At 48.2% G+C, this 24,148-nt stretch overlaps 2 protein-coding genes across 2 annotated transcripts in view; both read right to left on the bottom strand.

Moving 5' to 3' along the window:
• The window catches only part of frmd6 (FERM domain containing 6), a 34,008-nt gene extending 13,498 nt beyond the window's left edge, over positions 1-20,510 (bottom strand). Inside the window, exons 1-6 of the mRNA XM_060051502.1 lie at positions 20,350-20,510; positions 7,182-7,475; positions 6,580-6,670; positions 3,779-3,858; positions 3,009-3,085; positions 1,281-1,467 (exon numbers count right to left, since the gene is read on the bottom strand). Coding sequence (XP_059907485.1) covers positions 1,281-1,467; positions 3,009-3,085; positions 3,779-3,858; positions 6,580-6,670; positions 7,182-7,280 — 534 coding nt within the window. The 5' untranslated portion in view covers positions 7,281-7,475; positions 20,350-20,510. The remainder of the gene's footprint in view (positions 1-1,280; positions 1,468-3,008; positions 3,086-3,778; positions 3,859-6,579; positions 6,671-7,181; positions 7,476-20,349) is intronic.
• Positions 1-24,148, bottom strand: part of LOC132457429 (guanine nucleotide-binding protein G(I)/G(S)/G(O) subunit gamma-2) — a 116,368-nt gene that overhangs the window by 25,118 nt on the left and 67,102 nt on the right. The gene's annotated exons all lie outside the window — the stretch shown is intronic.

Raw genomic sequence — 24,148 nt, 5'->3', positions numbered from 1 at the left:
TTCTAGAAATCTACGTCCAGCCCAGGGGGAGTATACACGCCCAGCGAGAACGCCCGTCAACAAGTAACCAAAAAAATAGATAATAATACCATTATTGAAGATGGTGAAATTGGATTTGTGTGTGCATCCTAAGGGGTATTTAAAAATACAGGAATGTAACCCTATTCTAGCAGTACCACCAAATGCAATTATTAACCCCAAAGAAGCAAAGAACTGCACTAAAACATGTGAACATTGGCATGTGTGTGTTTGGGTGGGTGGGTGTTTGTGTGGACATTTGCTTGTGTGTGTACATGGACAAGTAGTATAAACTGGTGTACAGGTCACAGCTCATGCCCAAACATCTACTTCCTGTGCTGGGCTGGTCTGACAGGCCTGATAAGCAAGTTAATCACAGGAAGTGAAGGGGGCAATCAGCTTGGGTGTGGTTGCAATGACCATGGCGGTCTAGTTTAGTGGCCGGTGGGGGTGGGAGGTTTCCCACAATGCACCACTGAATCCAAGTATTCCTCCAGATTGTGCATGCCACCACAACACCACAAGCTTGTGCCACTTTCTAGCGCTTGAAATAACCCAGGTGTCCTGATTCTCGTTATGCCACGTGCAGTTTGGTTGCTTGGGACGGTGAATCAAAGGCGAGGAGACCTACATACAGACGCTAGGAGGACACCAGGCTATTCTTCGTTTGTTCCTTCTCATTTATTCAATGCAATCACTTATGCCCTTCGGTAGATGACAGTACATTTACATTTACTTTTAGGGCATTTAGAAGACGCTTTTAGCCAAAGCGACTTACAAAAAGTACATTTGTCAGAAGAAAAATAAACAATTTATCGCTGTCGGCGCAGTAAGGATGTTCATAGAACCAAGCACTAACAATTGTTTGGTTGGATATGTGTGCTTTAAGTCAACTTTGACACTGAATTGAAAACGGGATCAGAGGACATAGAGAGAACATGCACAACTACTGAATCTACGAGTGTGTGTGTGTGTGTGTGTGTGTGTGTGTGTGTGTGTGTGTGTGTGTGTGTGTGTGTGTGTGTGTGTGTGTGTGTGTGTGTGTGTGTGTGTGTGTGTGTGTGTGTGTGTGTGTGTCGGTGGTAGCACCACCACCCTCACCTTTACAAGCCCGAATTTTCAAGCACACACTCAGACATGCGCGCATACAAACGCACCCACCGAAACTAAAAATACATGCGCACAAACAAAGAGCGCGTGTGGAATAAAACCAAAATCAACACTTCAACAACACACTGCGTCTACTCCAGGTCGTGACTCACCCAGGGGGGAAAGTAAGCCTCGGGCTCGAAGTACTTTCCAAAGTGCTTGTTGCGCTTGAAGTTCCCCAGGTCTGCCTGCAGGGCGAAGGCGGCCAGCAGGAAGTAGGCCTCCTCGCGCTGCACGCACTGGGACAGCAGCACCTGCTTCCTCAGGTGCCAGTAGTAGTAGTACCTGGCCGCCCGGTCACTGTGAGGAGGAGAGAGAGAGAGACCGGGGGGAGACCGTGAGCCACTGCAGAGGCACGGGCTGTGTTCCGGTACTATTTCCCGTTGTCATTTCCCGCGGGCCAGTGGTGCGTCTTGACTTGTAACCGGAAGGTTCCTAGTTCGATCCCCGGCTCCTACTAGAGGAGCGTCGAGGTGTCCCTGGGCGAGACGCCTCACCCCGACTGCTCCCGACGAGCAGGCTGTCTCATTGCATTGTCGACACCGCCGTTGGTGTGTGTGGACGTGTGCATGAACCGCTGTAACTCACTTTCGATAAACGCGTCTGCTTAGTGCCCTCAATGTAAACACAATGCTTGTTCGCTCTACCGAGGATGGGGAGTCGGGCTGTGGGGGGGAGGGGGGGGGGGGGGGGGAATTGATATTAGATGCTTGTTGGCAAGTACTCGTTTGTAAGATCGTTAGAGAAAGAAGTAGAACCCACAAAGAAGAAGCTCTGAGTGGCCCAGCAGGAGGAAAGGTGCGGTGTTGTAAAAGGCCTTGATGACTGTTGAGCAGATCATAACCTTCATCGGGGCATGACTAAGTGTGGCGTGTGGTCTAGATATGTGTTCCTGTGTTGTTGGATACACTGACCCATCCTTGGACCGCTCCAGGCTTCCTCGGTTCTGAGCTTAAGATTGTGACAATCAAGGAGAATCTCTAAATATTTAGGAAGTGAGGATAAGTGAAGTCCCTGGAGAACAACACACTGGGATGCAACCTTGGGATGTGTGAGGGTAACCCGAGTCCTCAATTCAAGGTAACTTTATTTGTTTTGCTCTTTATCTACGACCGTCTGCCAGGCTCTGTCTGTCTACGCAGGGTCGCAGAAGCTCAGCAGGAAAAGGAAGTAACCTTGATAAGAAGCACATCGTGCGATAACATCCTTCATCCTTTTATTTAAGTCATAAAGATATCCGTGATTTGGTTTATTAGAGTAATAAAGCAGTTGTAAAAGTGAGGCATTACCATAAGAATGCATGACATGAAAATGTCTGTTGGGTTTTATGGTTTCTGAGCTCATTATCACACGTGAACATCTGAGACCGTTGAGAGATAGTCAGTACAAAATACATGTACATCATTTGCTTTTTTGATTTTATATTATTCATTTATAATTCATTTATAAAATGAAAAAATATATAATAAATATCAAATACAAATATATTGAATATCTATATAATATATATTGTATGTTGTTCTTTCATCATGGTATTGTCAGTTGGCAATTGCAAGTTAGCAATGGTTTAAATCCTACTTATTTATGTTAACTTTAGCTAGTTAGCTGTGCTTTAACCCCTGGTATTTTCTGATAGCTTTGCACTTTGCTTTGCTTTAAATCATTTAGTTTTCTTTAATGTATAGCCTAATTATCTGTTGTTCAAATGTTAGTATCTTCTGATACCTAAAGCTAGTAGTTAGCTGTGGTTGAAATCCTACTATATTCTGATAGCTATAGCCTGTGGTTTAACAGCTGGTGTCTTCTGATAGCTATAGCCAATGGCCTGTGGTTTTGCTCACCTTATCAACCTCCCGTTCTCCACGTAATACTGGGCTCTGAAGTGGATTATCATGGGAGGGCCGAACTGGTCGATGCCCTGCGGAACAAATGAGCAGAACATCAGAACAGCCGAACATCAGAACATCAATGGTCATGAAGTCCTCAGATCGATGCGTATCGCTGACGTTACTCAATTCAATAACTGATGAATGCGGTCCGTACAGAAGTACGTTGCGTTGTTCACAGTGTATACATTAGGGATGTAAATCTCTCTGTAACCCACATGACTCGAATCAAACTCTATTCTCGATTCAAAATCGAATCACGATTCAGTACATAGGGAGTGCGAATCTCAGGATCTACTCTGGTCCACCGTGCGCTGTGTGGAAGAAACGGCAGTGTGGCAAATAACGGCACGATGGATGAATAAAGTGTGTGTAAGATTAAGTCTTTTTTATATTTGAATAAATTCTATCAACCTCGAATGGATTATCGGATTATGGAGAAAAATGGTGAAGTGAGAGTAGACGAAACGCTGACAGGAATCAAAGGAAGAGGTTTCTATTCAAGTCTCAATATTATTATTATTATTATTATTATAACCTGAATGGATGATCGCAATTCCTACGTGAATGTGTACCTACTTTTCCCCACCACTTTCAGACATTTGATTCCTACGCACAGAATGCTCATGATTCAAACCTGTAGAAGTGAGACTTCCTATAAAGGGTACACCACCTCCAGCCCAGTTGGCTCTCGGGCTCCGGCGAGAGGCGCTCTGGACACCTACCTTGCTGGCCTCCCTCTTCCACTCCTTGGGGCAGTACTTGGACAACTTCTGGTCCAGCTCCATGTAGATGTGTTCATTGTCTGCAAGAGGGACAGATTAGACGTGGGTTGAATACAGATACAGCGTGATTAACGTGTGTGTGTGTGTGTGTGTGTGTGTGTGTGTGTGTGTGTGTGTGTGTGTGTGTGTGTGTGTGTGTGTGTGTGTGTGTGTGTGTGTGTGTGTGTGTGTGTGTGTGTGTGTGTGTGTGTGTGTGTGTGTGTGTGTGTATTTTGCATCCCCGGGGAAGGGGGGCTGTTCAAGCTCGGCCCGTTTAGCGTTCAGAGGAGGGACGGCTGGCAGCATCTATTGAGCTGAGTGTTCAGCAGATGTTCTGCAGTGACTCATAGTGTTTGTGAGTCTATCTCTCTCTATGTGTCGCTCTCTCTGGTTGTCTCTCTCTCTCCTAGTGTCTCTCTCTCTCTCTCTCCTTGTCCCTGTCATGGTGATAATCTCTGTGGGCCCCAAACATACAGCCTGGATCCATCCGGTTCACCAATAAACGATATCAGAGATGATGGGGAGAGACGAGGGAGGGGGACAGGAAAATGGAGGGGGAGATGGAAGGAAGGAGAGCTTGACTGGCGCGTCGTCATTTCGGTTGGCTAATCGCGTGGCGCGTGGTGACGGGAGCGTGTTGACGAGGCGCATGTTGGAAGGAGCAGTTTGTAACGCGATCAGAGAAACGTCTGATGACATCTGGACTTGAGATATGGTACAACGATAAATGTCACGATGTGGTTCGGTTGACTCAAAATACCCTCTCAAACAGCCTAGCTTGGGGTCATTCGATTACAGAATTGGGAAATGTTAAGAATAGTATCGCCCTTATCTTGGTTTACCCTACTCTCTGTCGTTTCAACTATAATTTGATAATTTTATCCAAGTCACTTAATGACTTTACAATTACAATCGCAAAATGACCATATTTAATTATTGGCCAGCCCCAAGAGATGGGGTCATATGTTCTTCTCAGCATGCGGGTCAAGGAAGCCGCGCATTAACACCCTGATTTACCACCCCCCCAGTACCACTGCACCAGTCCTTCCAGTCCCACTGCACCAGTCCACCCAGTACCAGTACAAACCCAGTCTCTTCTGTGGTGAGGCTTCCCTCTGGGAATGTCCCCCCCCCCCCCCCCCCCGACATGGTATTCCTGGCTAGCGGTAGGGCAGGCTGGGAATGTGATCCGATGTAGTTCTGCTCTCCACAGTGTTGAATTTGAAAGCGCTGCTGCGTGTGATTTATAAACTTTGGTTCCTGAGGACGCCTTCATCCCCCTACTCTGGATCGTAATAATCCTCATTAATCATTCTCACCCCGCGTGTTTCTAAGTGAAAACATTTAGACGAGGAGTTGTTGTGGTTTTTAATTTGCTATAACTCATCCGCTGGCAGACGTCATCTGTCATGAGAGAGAGAGAGAGAGAGAGAGAGAGAGAGAGAGAGAGAGAGAGAGAGAGAGAGAGAGAGAGAGAGAGAGAGAGAGAGAGAGAGAGAGAGAGAGAGAGAGAGAGAGAGAGAGAGAGAGAGAGAGAGAGAGAGAGAGAGAGAGAGAGAGAGAGAGAGAGAGAGAGAGAGAGAGAGAGAGAGAGAGAGAGAGAGGTTTGCCTCGGGGATTTCACGCTGTTCAGACAAGCAGTTTAGGAATGTCCCACAATCAGACTTTTTGGCTCATCTGGACGACAGCTGTCCGCGGACGCAGGCCCCTGTGATTGGCCGTCTTGGGCGGTTGTGAACAATTGTCCGAGCCCCCCCCTACCGACCCCCAGGGTCTTTCACAACAAGGTCCGGATTGTTATTTGTCCTCGTCTACATTTCGGCCGTCAGCCTGCCCCTTCAGAGGGTATTCTCCCGACCTCCCACTAACAAGCGGGAGTAAGCACTGGGACGGGGTCAGCTGTTGGATCCAAACCAGCAACCCCGCGGTCGTACATCCACGTCGTACTCACTCAAACTGTCCTCCCCGTTTTCGCTCGCAACTCTGGAAAGTCATTCTGTGGCGGCGAGGGAATTGATGACATTTTAAACGTATTTGGCAGCTGCTGGCCGACCGGGCTAACCCCACCCCTCCCTTCGCCCCACCGCAGAGCGGGGTGACTCATTCCGCACACGGCTATTAACCCCCTCCCTCCCCGACCTTAGCTCCACCCCCGCCACGGCCCCCGTGTCAGCTAGTATCCGACGTGGGCCCCGGTCTCCACGGAGACGGACGTGACGAGCGTCTGACAGACGTCATGTTTGTGTTGAGACTCGCTGGGCCCCGACGATGTGATTGGTCACTGGATAATAACACGCTTAGTTTCCCTGGTCCTGCTGTAACTCCCTGCTCTGATGATGAGGAGCCGGGAGTCGGTGACGGAGACGTGGGTGACGGGACCGGTCTCGTGTTGGGTAATCACACAGACGATTAGTCGGTTCAAACCAAATCACCTTTCCAGACTTCTGAGCTTATCACTTGTTTTTCTACATGTGTGCCAAGCAAGGACTTCGTTAACACCTCAAGGCCAGAGTTAGACCGAGTCTGGGTCCACAAAGTAACGTACTCCTGCCACGCTTTCACTCCCACTGAAGCACAGATGTCCTTCCTCACCAGAACCTCTAACACGGCACGAATGACCCGATCCGGTGAGTCAGGCGGAAGCACCGGAGCGGAGCTCTAAACCTTCTGGACCGGGACAGACCGTCCTCATCCTAACACGTTTCGTTTGCGTACAGCGACGCGGTCGGAGAGAGAGAGAGCAGAGGGTGGCGGGTTCTTACTCTGGACGACGCTCAGTCCAAACAGGTGGCAGTCCTTCAGACGGAGCAGGTCACACACCTGGACCAGCAGCTCCTGGGACAGGGTCTTCACCTGGGACAGGGGGAGACACACATCAGCCAAACAGACCAGTGGGTTTCTAGCATGTGTTTCATATGCAGGGACAGGAGAGTGCTGCGGCCGTGGTCTTTGACTAGAGTTGCTCTGGTTTTATTTTATCAGTGAATGCAAAGTCCTTTAGCCAATCAGTTGCCTCTTGATCTGCTGTATGAAGGGTGACAAGTCCTCCTTTAAGTTGTTCTGGTACCGATACCAGTATCAGATATTCGGTATCGGGTGTACGTCTCTGCGCCGACCCGATAACATCACATGACTAGCTTCTTTACTACACAGGTATAGAACATCACAAACACGGCGGTGTTATGCTGTGTACACTAACGGTCGTAGGGTAACATCGCTAACTGTCGCACTCAGAGACGGAGCGGGAACCCTCGGACCAACGGTCGAAGGGTTCCACTCCCAAACCAGGGGTTCCGGGTTCGATCCCCGATGACCGGGGCCGAACACACCGGCGACCCGGCGGAGCGCTTCCGCGGGGACTCACGTTGACGATGACGTTGAGCGTGTCGTCGTTGGGCAGAAAGACACAGACGCAGCGGCGGTCCTGCATGGCGCGGTTGTTGTGGAAGGGGAGCTTGTTCATCTTCTGAGTGGCTGCCGCCGACGACCCCCGACCTCCCGACCTCCGACCTCCCGACCCGACCGGGCGGCGACGAGCGGGGTCAGTGAAGCGTGGGCGGGACCCTGGTTGGTTCAGCTGCGGCCGAGGTCGGTCAAACCAGCGGACCAATCGGCGATGGCGAGGCGGGGCATGGGGGCGGAGCTTGGTTGGCTGTCGCTGTTGAGACACAACGGAGGAACGTGAAGGACGGATCTCGATCTAAAGCTTTGATTTACATTCAGGGCATTCAGCAGACTCTTTATCCAAGGCGACGTACAAAAAGTACATTTGTCAGAAGAAGAGAAACAGCCTTACAGTCATTGAAACATGTTCCAAGCATTAACAATTGTGATGTTAACCCGTTCCCCGTATACAACAAAGACCGCTAGGATAAGATGCTAAGTACTTTTTTTAAGTGCCAGGACGTATAACACACAGTAAGTGTGTAAATTAAGTGCCAGGATGTACAACATACAATAAGTGCTTACATCAAGTGCCAGGACGTGCATTGGATATCCACTGTATTGTGCACTGGCCAGCGGGTTGGACTCTAACCTGTAACTCTACCAGTTAAGGGAGACGGGGGCATCTTGGAAGCATGGAGGAAGTGTGCGTTGTTGTGATGCAGTGCTCATGAGCAAAGAGAGCAACACATTTATAATATTTATTGCAGGGTTGGTTCAAAGCGGAAAACGAAATTGTAAAGTGTGTCACACAAGGGCGTCTTAGCAGAACAAGGTCTGAAAGGAATCCCGAAAGCAATAAAGTAGAATTACTACGACAAAGTCTCACCCCTTTTAAGTGTGTGTGTGTGTGTGTGTGTGTGTGTGTGTCTGTGTGTCTGTGTGAGTGAGTGTCTTTGTGTCCGTCTGTGTGTGTGTCTAGCTTTCTAGAACGATAAAAGGAATGCCGAAGCAGGGCATGCTTTGTGTGTGTGTGGGTGTAAGCTTGCGTGTACGTGTGTGCGTGCGTGCATGAGTGAGTGAGTTTGTGTATGCGTGTGTGCGTAATATGTACACAGTCTTGCGTGGTACTGTCTTAGGCACGTGTTACTGCACATCGGACGTCACTGGGGGGGGTTTGGGAGCGTCAGGACAGACGGAGGGAATGATACGAGAAGATAAACACGAGGAAGACGGCGGAGAAGGAAACGGAGAGATTAGGTGGGAGGAAGGATGGACAGATTGACTCAAGGATAGAACGGTAGAGAAGAACCACAGAGTAGAACCATACTAGAACCATAGACTAGAACCATTGGGTAGAACCATATAACTAGAACCACAGAGCACAACCATAGAACTACAACCACAGAGGAGATCCATAGAACTAGAACCACAGAGTACAACCATAGAACTACAACCACAGAGGAGATCCATAGAACTAGAACCACAGAGTCCAACCATAGAACTACAACCACAGAGGAGATCCATAGAACTAGAACCACAGAGTCCAACCATAGAACTAGAACCACAGAGGAGATCCATTGAACTAGAACCACAGAGTACAACCATAGAACTACAACCACAGAGGAGATCCATAGAACTAGAACCACAGAGTACAACCATAGAACTACAACCACAGAGGAGATCCATAGAACTAGAACCACAGAGTCCAACCATAGAACTACAACCACAGAGGAGATCCATAGAACTAGAACCACAGAGTCCAACCATAGAACTACAACCAGAGGAGATCCATAGCGTAGAGCTGGTGGAATGTCGTGTCGTCAAAGGCTGTAGGAGGGAGGGCTCTGGGCTCAGGCATGCCCGCTGACTCACTCCTGACGTGGGCTGACCCCCCCCCCCCCCCCCCCAAAGTTCACACCTCCCGAGTCCCGACCCAACAGCCCTGCAGTGTATGTTAGGGCTGTTTGCTTGGGCTGTTAGCCCAGCAAACAGCATCAAAGTGAAGAAAGACGCATGTAACTGAGTAAATCCATTTTTTTGTACTTGGTTGGGGGCGAAGGCATTTTTTGATCAGGGATGTGTCAAAAATCAGGAAAGAGCTATCGGGTGCCATTAGGGAACGAACATAGTACGGTCACAATTTCCACATTATGGGATGTTTTGGACAAGAAACTGGAACTGCGGCCGTCATGTCTTTCAATCATCAAAGGTCCTCGCATACGTTAGGTTTTGTCGTGGCGGCTTAATGCTCGGTCTCCGTCTCTCTCCCACGATCTCTCCCTTTCTCTAGTTCGGATTCTAACTCTCGCTTTCTGCCTCGCTTTCTTTCTTTCTTCCTTGCAAGCAAACACGCACACACACACACAAAGACGGACACACAGAAATGCTAACAGAAATACCATAGGCACACACACACACACACACACACATACACATACACATACACGACTAACTGCTGTGAGGAGAGTGTAGCCTGGCGCCTGGAGGGGGAGGGGGGGGGGGGGGGGGGGATCATGTGACACCTTCAGGAAAGGTTTTGAGTTGTCTCAGGTGAGACAACAATAGGCTGTTAAGGAACCATTCAGACCCATAACGGCTTCTTCCCATTGACACCATTAGCCAGGGAAGGCTTCACATTATCCCCCAGGACGACCGGCCCAACGAGGAGACCACAGGGGGGGACTTCTATTTTGACACTCATTGATGAGCGTCTCTTGTGTGCTCTATTAAGAGGATATTAGGATGTACTTAATTAATCCCAAAAGGCGGAAAATACAGGGGGATCACGAGGATTAAAGAAGACATAACTAGGCGAAATAAAATAGGTAAATTAATAACATAACTACAATATAGATGCAGGAATAAAAGCGCTGCGTGTTAAAAATATTAATCTATGTGTGCTGCTTGTTCGTTATAACTCCGTTCAAAAAAACAATTAAAAGAGCGTATAAAAGCCTCCACCAAATGGAATACAATTCCTGTTTATTCATACTCTCATCACCTGCCATCGAAACCCTAAAACTAAAGATATGGTGCCTCTGACCCGGGGTTCAGCGGTACTTGAGTCCCTCTCAATCGGCTACAGTCCAATCCTAATCCCAGTGTAAACACACGGGGTGGGAAACCGTGTTGACTCCACGGTAATGGATGAGGCCTCTGAGAACAGGGGAGGGATCCCACACACACGCACGCACACACGCACGCACGCGATCAGGAGGTAGAGCAGTTGTCTTGTAACCGAAGGGTTGCTAGTTCGATCCCCGGCTCCTCCTAGCTGAGTGTCGATGTGTACCTGAGCAAGACACTTAACCCTAACTGCTCCTGATGAGCTGGCTGTCGCCTTGCATGGTTGACTCTGCCGTCGGTGTGTCAATGTGTGTATTAACCGATGTAAGTCGCTTTGGATAAAAGCGTCTGCTAAATGCCCTAATTGTAACTATTGTAACACACACACACACACACACACACACACACACACACACACGGACCCTAGACCATGGCACCGCAGTAACACACAGGGATGTATGCACATAGATACCTGAATATTAGAGGTTTAGCGGTTGCCATGGAGATGTGGGCGGTCTACCTGTAGAGCAAGATGTGTTGTGTAAATTACATAACACAATGAGTGTAGGTCACTTGGGGTAAATAGTAAAATGTGGACTGCATTGATATAGCTCTTTCCTAACCAGTGGCCACTCATAGCGCTTTACAATACTGCCCAACATTCACCCATTCATGCACACATTCACACACCGACGGCGCCGACAACCAAGCAAGGCGACAGCCAGCTCGTCGGGAGCAGTTAGGGTGAGACGTCTTGCTCAGGGACACCTCGACACTTGGTTATGAGGAGCCGGGGATCGGACTGGTGACCGACCAACCAACCCGCTCTGCCTCCTGACCCACATGCCGCCAAAAGTATGGCTGTAATTATGACTAATGAATTGAGATGCTGTTGCACTGTTAGCTTCACACAGCAGCCGTTAACTTTGACCCTATTAACTGAAACATAAGACTACATTAAGCGGCCCAGCTAGCCAGCGTAACAGCCCTGCTTCGGACACTCGACTCTGGGTGCCAGCGAGTGTCTAACCCCTGGGTGTCTGCAGTACGGTGGAGGTCAGCGTTACTGAAGCCTCGGTCTCTCACACACGCACGCACGCACGCACGCACGCACGCACGCACGCACGCACGCACGCACGCACGCACGCACACACACACACAGCTTTGCACCCAAGAGTAACTCTATTTATAGTAATGTGTACACGTGGGTGAAATGCACAGGTGTATAAACAGAAAAACGTAACCCGCACATACATATCTCACCCCTCCATATATGGTATTGCTCCCACGTGAACACACACACACACACACACACACACACACACACACACACACACACACACACACACACACACACACACACACACACACACACACACACACACACACACACACACACACACACACACACACACACACACACACACACACGCGCGCTCTACCAGCGGTGTGGTGGCACCAAGGTTAATGAGGAGATGATCACATGACTCATCCCTCCATCTAGTCCCATCTGGAGATTCCCTCCATGCATCTGTCTCCACCGATCCATCGTTCGTTCCTTTCTTTCATCTTCCGTATGTGTGTGCGTTTGTACGTTTGTGTGGGCACTTCATTAAATCAGTGCTTCCCCTCTTCAGAGGGACGTAAACAATGTCACACACACACACACACACACACACACACACACACACACACACACACACACGCGCACAGTGTTTTGTGTCCCAGCCTGCCGCAGCAGGTCTGAGGGATTGTGTCAACGTGGCAGAGCTCTGAGTCTCAACACACTAACGGTCTGCGTTCCGCTCTCTCCAAGTCTCTCTCTCTCTCTCTCTCTCTCTCATGGGCCATCCCTGTCTCTCTCCCTATGGGTCTTACATATTCTCTCTCTCTCTCTCTCTCTCTCTCTCTCTCTCTCTCTCTCTCTCTCTCTCTCTCTCTCTCTCTCTCTCCTAATATAAATAAATCTCTCTCTTTTGCACACTTCATCTGCCCTGTTCTCTCCCTCTCAGCTGTAATAACGTGTGTTAACGTTAACACAGACGAATGCATAAAACGGGAATAATATACTGAAGCCAAATTAAACAATAAGAGCAATTTATCTATGCAAAGCAAGTTCAAAATGTCTCTCTCTCTCTCTCTGACATCAGAGGGGCGGGGGTGTCTCTCCCCCGGAATGTTCCTGGCCTATGATGATGTTGTAGCTAAGGAACAGCCCCCCCCCCCCCCCCAACCCTGTAGGGGACACAGCCGGCAGTGCACGTGCTCACAGCTCCCCTCCGCCCCGGTGATGTCAACATAACGTGATCATGTGGAGGAAAGGGTTCTGCCGCAGGTGACACGGGGGCCAGGGCAATAAAGAGTGTTTGGCTGTGAAGGTTATCTTTTGAGTTTGAAAGTTTCGGTCAAAAATACATTTAATTCAGGGTGGTTATGTTTTTAAATAAAGCTGTGCGCCTTTATTTTAAAAAGTGTGTGTGTGAAGCCCTTCAAGTTCAGGCTTTGGGCTGACAGCTAACTGCTAGCTGTCAGAGAGAGAGGGAGAGAGAGGGAGAGAGACTGGGGGAGGAACGGGGAAATAGAGGGAGAGACTGGGAGAGACTCTCAGAGAGCGAGAGGTAAATGAAAGAACAGGGGACACAGAACAAGGTCAAGCAAAAGAAAGATGGAGAGAGAGAGGGGAAGAGGGAAAGAAGCTGAATTAAAGAGAAAATAAGGCGAGGAAAGAGAGGCTGTGAAAGTAGAAAAGGTGACAGGACGGAGGAAAAGAAGAGAGCGAGGTGGCAAGCGGAGCGCAGGATGAGGGAAAAAACCAAAAGAACAGAAGAGGGAAAAAAGAGGGAGAAACTGCTGCAGTGGGGAGAATTCCACACGAACATCTGCTTCTCATTGCAACAATGGAGGCCTTTGATTCTGGCCACACACACAATTAGAAACACCGTCGCCGTCTCCATCGCAGCGCCGCTCTCGACGCGACGGCTAACCTGACGTAACGTCCAGCGATGCACATTCGACCCTGACGTCTCAGAAAGGCTCTGGGAACCGGTGCGGTCGCTGAGGTCGTCGTTCCATTAACGATCAGTGGACGCTTGTTTTAACCTCTTTGGCGTGCAAGAGGAGGAGGAGGAGTGGTGTGTTGATTGCCGCTGGTTACGGCGTCTGGGAACGTTTTTCCCTTGTTTTAGTCATCTTTTAACGGTCTTTTAAAGATCACGAACCAGCTTTTCTTTCTTCGAATTCAGCAAAAGGTTTGAATGACAGTTTACGGCCCACACTGATTTATCCTCTGAAATCCTCCCACTGCACCGTACTAAAACACACTGCTGTCTCCAAGATTCACCCCAGTATCTGCCTCACCGCAGGGAAACGTTGCTCTCCAAAATGACGCCTTTTCTATCATAGTGAGTCCTGCTATCGCTGAAAGAGATAAGCTATATTTGAACACATATGTATTCCATTACTATTTGAAGAAGATTGGGAATTTGGAATTAAACTAGATTGACCTCTGTTGATGTATTCTACCTTTAAGAAAACAACTGCCATTCCTCAAAACGCTATGTTCACAGACCGATATTAAACATAACTCCTGACTGTACAGAAAGGAAGGATGAACCATTAGACCGACAAATTACACCTTAAGAGAATGTTTAGCATTTCTGTTAGCATTTCTCCAGCGTGTCTCTGCCAAGCAGTGTTTAGTCAGCATAGGAGGAGGGCTGAAGCTGAGGGCTGGAGTCTCTACCCCTTCATCACCACCGTCACAAGATGGCATTAGCATTAGCTGGGGCTTAGCCGCCTCAGGAAACTGCCCCCGCTTGCTTTTCTCGAGCTGGCAAACTGGAGAAGAGCTGAGTGGAAAAACACAACTCCAGAAAATATGGATGTTTGGTTGTTAAGCATGTGTACGAAAACATCCCCACCACTAAGTGTAGAGGAGCAGAGGAGTCTAAACATCCATGTTGTGTGTTTTCGTAGGGTCGCTCTAGTGTCAGGGAGGCAGTGGTCAACACACTTTGACGTTACCATACCTCACCTCTGTCCTTTTATCGGTCGAAAAGAATTGAATGGATTTAGAGATTAAGATTCTTCTTATTGGAGAACAAAGGACCATACATAAATGTATTTCAACATTGCCAAAAAGTTAACCTTGAGAAACTTGATCTGCGACTTCGAACTAATGTACCGTACAAGCAAACATCCACGCTGCAGCGCAGTATGGACAAAATTCCCTATAATTACATTGACAATACACTTTTCCTCACCGACCCCCGCGGGCATAAGAGAATGCTAGCATGGCACACTATCGGTATTCTCCCGAGATATGCTTTTATCTTTAACCTGTGTGAAAGCAGAGCTGGAAAAACAGGCGGGTAGAGGAGAGAAGGTGAACAGGCTGGAAGGCCTTGCTTCCCACGGTCGTGATCTCCGACCATCATCCAGTATCTGCTTGTTGACTGTCAGAATTCCTTCCCGGTTTCCCCCACTAACTGCTAGCAGGGTCAACAAGATGTCTCTGGCCCAGACTGAAAAACAATAGCCTGATAGCGGGGCAGGATTTAAACAACCAAAGAACCGAAAAAGACGATGAATCAAAGCGGCATCTTGGTGTTTTAAATTGGAAAAACGATGAACACAAAATGTTCTTTCTCTGAATCAATCTTTTTTTTTTCCCGCACCTTAAAATGAGTAGAACAAAGTTTGTCAGATCATACCATTGAACTCCTATTTCTGGACATAATGCCATGCATACCTCCTAACCTTTTGGAACAAAGGTCCCACATGTTACCCTTTTAAGGTCAGGTTGTTTGCTGGCATGGTGTTGTTATTTAAAACATCTGACATTAGGGAGACAGATGCCATGGTACTCCGCTGCACACAAATACCTCACAGCTACTGTATTTACCATCCATTGCACTGGTCCCAGCCACCTCATCCCAATGGAATTTTTGTCCAAGACTTCCTGTACTCAACAATCCGATTAGCCTCCTTCCTGACATGACTCGAATGCTTTAGAAAGACAGGAGCGGCCTTTCAGCTAATGCTGTTATGTTTGTTACAGAAGGTCTCAACGGGCGAGGGGTTATAGTAGAACGTGGGACCCCATTCACCTACCGGCCATCTTGGTTCTAAGCGCTTGCTGGGTGGGTGGAATTGAATGCGGAGATGGAACTGAACACAGAATTCAGTTCCAGACCCAGTGAGCGTTTAGAAGAGAGAGAGAGAGAGAGAGAGAGAGAGAGAGAGAGAGAGAGAGAGAGAGAGAGAGAGAGAGAGAGAGAGAGAGAGAGAGAGAGAGAGAGAGAGAGAGAGAGAGAGAGAGAGAGAGAGAGAGAGAGAGAGAGAGAGAGAGAGAGAGAGAGAGAACACAGTGGGAAAAATAGACACGACTTTGCTAACAACTAATAACAAGACCCTATCTGTCACCAAGAATGTTACCCCGCCACACACACACAGCTACACAGCTCAGAAGAAACCTGAGTCCGCTATATGCGAGGGAAAAATAGACAAACATGCAGACGGACAGGCAGACGGACGGACAGAGAGTAAATAAATCGTTTCGTTTATTTATAATTATCCTATTGCATCTTTGACATCGTAAGTGGAGAACAAATAGAGACACCGTAACGGAGCTCTGGTACCAAAAGGTCTACCAGTTATCTTGGTTCTCGTTCTCAAGTTGGAGAACCGACGCCAGAGCGGAACTACCTCCAAGCAGAGATCATGCCAGACTTCCCCTCACATCTGGCTCCAATGTGGGGTTTGAGCTAGGACACGGTACAAGAGCACACACACACACACACACACACACACACACACACACACACACACACACACACACACACACACACACACACACACACACACACACACACACACGCGCGAAGCACTGGTGCTAGCGGACGTGTTGGAACAGGGCTAGCTCCAGTTCCCCCAACCCGCAGGCGGCCTTTAGCTAGCTTTGGATGCGGGCCGCGCACCGTTTAAGCTAGCTAGAAGTAGCAAGAACCACAGGAGCTCCAACAACACAGGCTTAAAATAGTGTGGGGAGGGCTGGGAAGAAGGCATTAAAAAAGGAACTGTTATTACTCCTACGCCCCAAACCATGATGTTTTCTTTCTGTTTCGGACAAACGTCTTCCGTTTTGGAGGAACCGGTACAGTACGGATCGTTAAGCGGTATTTGAACGGGCAGATTTAAGAGCATTGTTCTTCAAAGAGGAAACGTGTAAAAGTGTACAAGGAGACCAAGAACTGAAGACTGTGTATTAGATTAAATGTTTTCAGTCGAGTGTGTTCCCATAACATCTCTAGCAATTAAAAACACAGCTGCAAAGCTTTAAATTGAATCTCTTAAATTGGAGACAAAACTAAATTCGAGTCGTATCGTATATTTTAGTTTTGGGATCAAACACAGCCCATTTCCTCTGTGAACTGATTGAGTTCGACACAATCTAAACACACATTATCTGTAAGGAGAGCCCGCAGATACACAAATCGACCCCCATGTTTAAGAGCACTGTTGTAACTGTACAGGAAACACTGCTACTGTAGTACAACGGATACTGATAAAGTAATCGCAGAGCTAAGTAAGTAGCAAATGCATGATAAGCTACGCTACAGGTATGCAGGGGAAATTTCTCTGCCCCAATTCCTTGGAGCAAGAAACGTTTTCCCCAAAGAGGAGAAGCTCGGAGTGTAAAAAAAGTCTGAGGCAGAAGGAGTGAGAGCGAGAGTGAAAGGAAAGATAGAGAGACGACTGAGCTGAACACAGGCTCATCACCCATTTGAGCCTCTGTGATGAGTTGCCATGCGGTTCAAAGGATAATCCCTGATTCAACTTTTAATTCAGTCCTTATCATTACAAGTTTACCCTGGAAGACCAGATGACATGAAGGTACGTCCTACGAGATGAGAAACAGCAGAGCCTCCAACTTCTAACCTTAACCACTTTGAATAACAACACATAATGAGCGCCTTTGTCCTTCTGGAAACAATAACTTCCTGGAAGATTGTTGTTCATGTCATGGGCTTGCTGGGTGGGGGGGGGGGGTACAGACGCACACAGCAGAGGAAGAGGTAGCCTCAGGCGCCCGGATTACCTTAACCTAACGTCTGACAGGGCGCACACACACACACACACACATACGGGCACATGCACAAACACACACGACTTGGGGATTAACCTGTGTCCCAGGACGGTGTGGGCTGTGGTGATAACAGTCGTCTGAACCACCAGACCGCGGCCCTGCATCACTTTGCATCCCAGGAACATGTCAGAACCAAACCTCCAGCTCCCAAGGTGATAACAACCAAAAGGTCACTGGTGGATCAACCCCAAGACTAGTAGAAAGGTGTCGTTCTGATTCCCAGAGAGGATGTATGAAGAACAACCTCCCTCTCATTGATCCAGTGTTCGATACAGAGCCAGAGATGTACACAAACTCAGGAATTGTTTTCATACACAGGGAAACATGAATGATGGTTTAATACTTAGTTTTTCTCTGGCTGCCAAAAAGATGGAGGCGGTCGTAGCTCAGGAGGTAGAGCGGGTGTTTGCTAGTTTGATCTCCAGCTCCTCCTAGCTGAGTGTCGAGGTGTCACTGAGCAAGACGCCTCACCCTGACTGCTTCTGCTGAGCTGGCTGTCGCCGCCGTCGATGTGTGAATGTGTGTATGAAAGGTTGCAAGTCGCTTTGAACCATAGTGTCTAAACGCCCTAGATCCAAATATATCTGGGGTTGAACCTCAATGTCTGCAGCCTTATCAACTGAAAAATAAAACTCAAAACCCTGAGTAGTTCTGGATGAAGCGCGTGCTATGGTCAACATGCTGCATCACCCCCTACCAGCCGCATGTGCACGTGTCTACATATTCATGTATTCACACCCTAACGACGGGGAGCGTGTTTGAGGGGGGCCCAACCTGGTGCCGCACTTGGGGAGATTACCCCCCCTGCTGCTGGTGTGTCATTACATCATTATAAGGAAGCCTGGGTATGCTCGTAATAACACAAGCTGTGTTCAGTGGAACAGGTTCTCTGGAGTCAGGGAAAATGCTTATGAAGTGATTCTCTCTCTCTCTCTCTCTCTCTCTCTCTCTCTCTCTCTCTCTCTCTCTCTCTCTCTCTCTCTCTGACCATGGAAGGGCCGTATGCTGAGTCTCTTAACAGCTGAGCTCTGCTGATGCTCTCAGACACACACACTGGCATGCTGCATCACATACAAACACACACATGAATGTGTTATGAATTCAGATTAGCTATATGAAACAGGCAAACACACACACACACACACACACACACACAGTAATGAAGATAGACACTGAGTATGGGACAAACACACACACAGACTAATGAAGATAGACTGTATGAAATGGACAATCACACAGACCCAATGTGAGGACACAGTGTCTGTTACAAACAGTAACAGACACACACACAGACAGTGTCCTCAATATAAACAGTATAACACACACACACACACACACACACACACACTACACACACAATTGAACACCTTTTTGTTCACATTTCCTCCTTGTTTCCTGCAGCTATTGTCTTCCTGCCAGACGACACTTGCCCCCCCCCCCCCCCCCCCCCCCCCCTTTCTCTTTCTTTCGATTCCTCTCTCTCCCTACTTCTCTCCATACCACCCATTCCTTCCCGCGGGAGAGACCTGTTATCTCTTGCCTTGATTGCGCCACTCGGTGAAAACTCTGTCATGATAAGCAATAAACATTATTTAATGTTCTGCTTAGAGTTCCCCCGCTTTCCCCTGGCGGGCGGTACGCGTTCACCATGAGGCCGCAGAAGGTCTATGATCACCCGGCCATGTGTCCAGGATGTCTGCGGACACTGGACACCAGAGAGGAAGGGCTTTACCCCGGGCATGCGGAACGCGCTGAACGAGCAGTTATCTCCATCCATATCGTACTATTCCCGACTACTATTACTTTGTTGTGGTGTTTTTGTTATTGTTGCTGTTTGGTAGACCATTCAACTGTTTACACTGTTTACACGCTAAAACGACTGAAATTCCAGACGCAGATGTGACACTGCGGTCGCACTACCGGAATACTTTTGGGCAAGAGGAAGAAATTCCGAGCTGCAGTGAATGGAAGCCGCCCGACGCTTTCATGGTCCCGTTACTGCCATTTGTAAAGAGGTGAAGACCCACGAGACAGTAGTAGACATCTATTATCTGATGTTAACGCGAGGAGAGAATGCATGGGATTCCTGAGTTCCAGTTACTTTGAACTCATAGAGGTGGCTGAATGCCGCTGCAGAGTATCTAGTTAACTAACAACGTCAAACGTGTTTTATCACAGCCAAGCTTAAAATAAAAAGATTTAACTATAAATACCACCCTGGGATGTCAAGGGATTATCGTCCCAGTAGCCTGTGTGTGTGTGTGTGTGTGTGTGTGTGTGTGTGTGTGTGTGTGTGTGTGTGTGTGTGTGTGTGTGTGTGTGTGTGTGTGTGTGTGTGTGTGTGTGTGTGTGTGTGTGTGTGTGTGTGTGTGTGTGTGTGTGTGTGTGATCCTGCCTAGTGCCTACTACGCTGTCGTAACGCGGTCGTCTTTTATAGAAAGCAACATGGTAATGTAGGATTGACCATATCAACAAAACCGTGTCTTCAGTCAACGATTAAAATAGACTTATTAACGGACACCACAACGGACGTGTAGTAGGCTACATCCTCTATGCACGAGTACAGATGCATCATAATGTAGTGTATTTAGAATAATTGTGGTCCTTAAACTCGCAGCAGCAGAAATATTGTGCTGAAACTACAGGATTATTGCGACATTGCTTGGACGAAAATGTGTCAGCATCATCATGGGTAAAGTAATGAACACATGAAATATCAAACTATAACTTTTGCGCCGTTATTTCACGTTAGTTAGAGTGTCCTACGTGTAGAGCACCACACTGTTTCTGTAAAGCCCTTTAAAACGATTCAAAGAGTTGGCTTGAACGGGTTTACAGCCTTGATGTGAGCGGAGGAATGTTGTGAGCTCCCCATTGTGAACTACTACTATGGGATTATAAATACTCTCCCGGAGTGAAAAATAAAACTCACCTTTCATTTCATCTAAAATAACTCCCTCGGAAACGTTAATCCAATAAATCGTCGGCTTTAAAATCAAATCCAGAGTTTAGAATAGACTTCGGAAAGTTGCAGGCGAACGGACGATGCGACGGCCGCAGTGAACGGGAGGCTCTTTCTGAACCTGGGAAATGAAACAAGTCGGTCGGATACAGCGTGCAGAGGTGGACCCGCCACACGAGGGACGGCAGAGAATAATTGTAGTTTGTTATAACCGAATGAAAAACAGGTTAGTGTTTAAATATAGGTCTTTGAAGTATTATAATAAATATAAGTAGGGATTTGTTTGTTTTAATGTAATGTTAACCAAAACAAATGTAAATAAGTATGATACAATAACTCGTTCTCCCCTCCCGTTTGCGTGATATTTGGTATGGCCCACGTCTGGCACCGCTTCCATTCCATCCGACTCCCCACTGCCGCATAATCTTGGAAGTCATCCTGGAGGGAAATAGTGACCTCGTCGTTCGTGATATATTGCTGATTAAAAGTTTAGTGCACTCCAGTTGAGCACTGAGTTTAGACAATCTCAAGTTATTTCTTTTCGTTTTGTTTTATGACCTAGGCCTTATGTTCCCGAAAGCAATTTATAATGGATAGAATATTTGGTTCCAGGTAATATTCTTTCCCGATGATCTTGTGGATCTAAATATGTGTTTTATGATTTCTACTTGGGTAAATACGAACACCTGTCTGTCATCCATGGCATTAAGAAAAATACCAATAGTTAAATAATAGTTGCAAAGAGGTAATATCCATTATAATTCATATATATTGGTGGGCGCTCTATTAAAATATATCAGTTTACAATAAAATCTTGCCATTCCAAAATTAAGAAAAACATTTGTTTTAAGCCTGTGCTGGGGTCTCCCCCGCTCTCCTCCGCGGTGGAGACCCCCGTCAGCCAGCCAGCCGTGACGGAGCACCCCCAAAACCTGAAAGGCCGGCCTGCACCTCTGTGTTGACACGCTGACCCCCAATTAGTGCTCTGAGGGGGCCCCCGTCTCAGTCCCGCCAGGCCCTCACAACCCGGAGATGGAGTGTAGAACATGAAAAGGGTTGTGGGGGTGTGTCTGTCCTCCCCCTCTTCATGGCTTTGAAGCGACTTCAGAAGATAGACCTGGGATCAGTTAGAAGCCGCGGAGAGAAGCCGTTTGAGGAAAAAGAGAATAAGTCAAATCCCTCGGAGCCAGATGAAAAACTGAACCCGGGGCTCTGATCTCTGAGATGAAGTAGAGGATAGAAGGGGATATAGGGCCACTTTATTTTACGTTTTTCCTGGAAGATTTGAAAATACAAAATCTATGAACAAAGGAGATACGACTGAGAATACTTTTCTTGTACTGTTCTTTTACAACCTCAGCACTCTTGCTAGAACGAGCCTCATCACTCGACTTTTATAACCTGACTTTTAGCTAGAGTTCCCCTTATCCCTGTACCCCTTTAATTAACAGATCCTCAACCACCGCAAGCCTAAAGTTACACCCCCAGGTGTGAGTGTGAGTAGCCATTACAAGCCCTTTCAAAATCATCCCTTCCAAGTGCCTAAGTGACATCACATGTGGGATTGTCCACCGAGACGTATGACGGTTAGACATTTGCTACAGTCCACTGGTTAGGCTGGTTGACTGATGTATGGATAGATCAAAATACAGCCCCTTTAAGTTATTTATTAGTTATCTTTTTACCTACCTACCCGACCATTGGCTAGCAGTAGCCTTAAGCACCTGACCAGAGTCAAGACCTCATGGGATTGGTCCTTCAACTAGCCTAAACCACCTGACCCTAAATCAAGTCCTCATGAGGTTGGTCCTTTAACCTTAGGGGGCCACCCTTTTCCAAACCAACTCTACCCTCCATCCAAAAGTGGGGGTGGATGACCGGAACTCTTTAAACGGATCCTGTGTAAACATGTCCGGTAATCCTCCCTGTGATGTTGAAACACGCCTGAAGTGTGTGTCTGTGGGGGGGGGGGGGGGTATACTTGTCATGTTCACCACTGCTTAAACTCTTCTCTCCCCACCCCACCCCCCCTCCCTCCTCCTCACCCTCCTCTATCTCCTCTCTTAAGATGACAAAGTGCTGTCAGCCATTGTTGTGTGGCCCCTCTCGGCCTCCTGATTTGATTAGCCTTCGTCTGGGACGTCCGCGGCCGCAGCGGGGAGTGGCCCAGGCTTTTTGTTGAGGCTAATTGAAATAACTGCACCCCGCCAGCCCCCCCCCCCCCTCCCCCCTACGCCATTCCCCCTCTCCCCCCGTTCCCGGGGGGAGAGGGGGAATGGCGTAGGGGGGGGGAGGAGGAGGAGAAAGTGTAGGACAGGGGAGATGTCATGGAGAGTCCTTGCCGACAGCCTCCATCTCCCTTGTGTGAATCCTGATGTGTAGTATTTGTGTGTCTCCAAGCGAGAACACAGAGGACCCTTTAAGCCTGTTAGCTGAGGCCGTCTCCAGGAGAGAATTCCAGAGAGGCGTCGGAGACAGGGCTGGAAAAACGTTCCAGGGTTACTTTTTGCGAGGAGGAGACGCGGCTGGGCTGTCGACGGAGGCTGATGTGAGGCTGTTGTTGTGACCTCGTTAGCGGGTAGATTACAGGGGGCTTAACCCACTGTCTGTCAACGCGGATCTCTGCAATCAGCGTCTGGGATTCAAACGGCAAAATCAAATGCAGTATTTAACAGAAGGGTTGATTGAAAAACCAGCCATTCGCAATAGCTTTGAGAAGCAAACTGAAGAAGTAAGGATGAATGTAGTCTCTCGGCTTAGTCGAGGCTGCTTACTTTGGCTTTGAGGTTCCAAAAAAATGATGAATGCTGTTTGGTAGTTCAATGTCCGATCAGGAGCTTTTCCTAATTTGCTACTTCAACCTCCCTGCTTAGTAGTGAGTGCTCGCAAACCAGTGTTAACATCCTGCGGTCCTGCTCTCACTGTAAACATGTTTCCTCGCTTCTGACGTTGCCTTGTCATCCTTTTGACACGTCCGTGCTGTGAGGTCCCCGGGGGGGCCCCAAACAGCCCCGCACTGAGGAGCCGTCAGCCTCATCACCCACTCCCCCAAACGTCCCGGGGCATGGAGACAGATGTCCGGGCTCGCAGTGCGCTAGGCCTAATGGGATATTCATATCCCCTGTGGGACCACCCGGCCAAATGGAACAGAGGGGGGGGGGGGGAACAATGTAATTACCAGCGATACCAGCCAGTTAGAATCACAATGTATTGAACATGGAGTGGATGCTTTTATCCAAAGCCACTTAGACTTAATGGCTCCTTCAGGAGCAGGTGGGGGTGTACGGTTGTCTCGATGAAGGATGCCTGCACGCGGGCTTTAGTGGACATGGTGGTCCTACACCCATCCTTCAACTTAAGGTTCCACACTGTTTCAACAGGGATATAAGAACCAGAAACCTAGTGTCAAATCATTCCCCAATCAGCCACGCCCCCTGTTGCCCGGCAGCCCAGATGAAGTTAGATGAGATACATGTACAGATAAGCGAGCGGGCATTGGGGATCGAACCCGGAACCTACCGGCGGGGAGTCACCCTACAGCCCCTGCAGCGACCTGCACCAACCGGCTAGCCTGCGGTCGGGTTTATGCGGAGCGCCTACGTACAAAGTTTACGAGGAGAAGTTGAAAGGCATCGGCGGGAGACAAAGGGCTGAGCGCGCTCCGCGGTGGGGGGGGGGGGTTCTCCGGGGAACCGGCTCCAGTACCGCATTCCTCCCTCCCTAACAGAGCTGGATAATAAAACTCCCACCTGGTAGGGCTAGTGAAGGG

Source organism: Gadus macrocephalus, chromosome 5 (genome assembly GCF_031168955.1).
Source record: "Gadus macrocephalus chromosome 5, ASM3116895v1".
Taxonomy (NCBI): Eukaryota; Metazoa; Chordata; class Actinopteri; order Gadiformes; family Gadidae; genus Gadus; species Gadus macrocephalus.
This window is presented reverse-complemented; position numbering and strand designations above follow the sequence as displayed.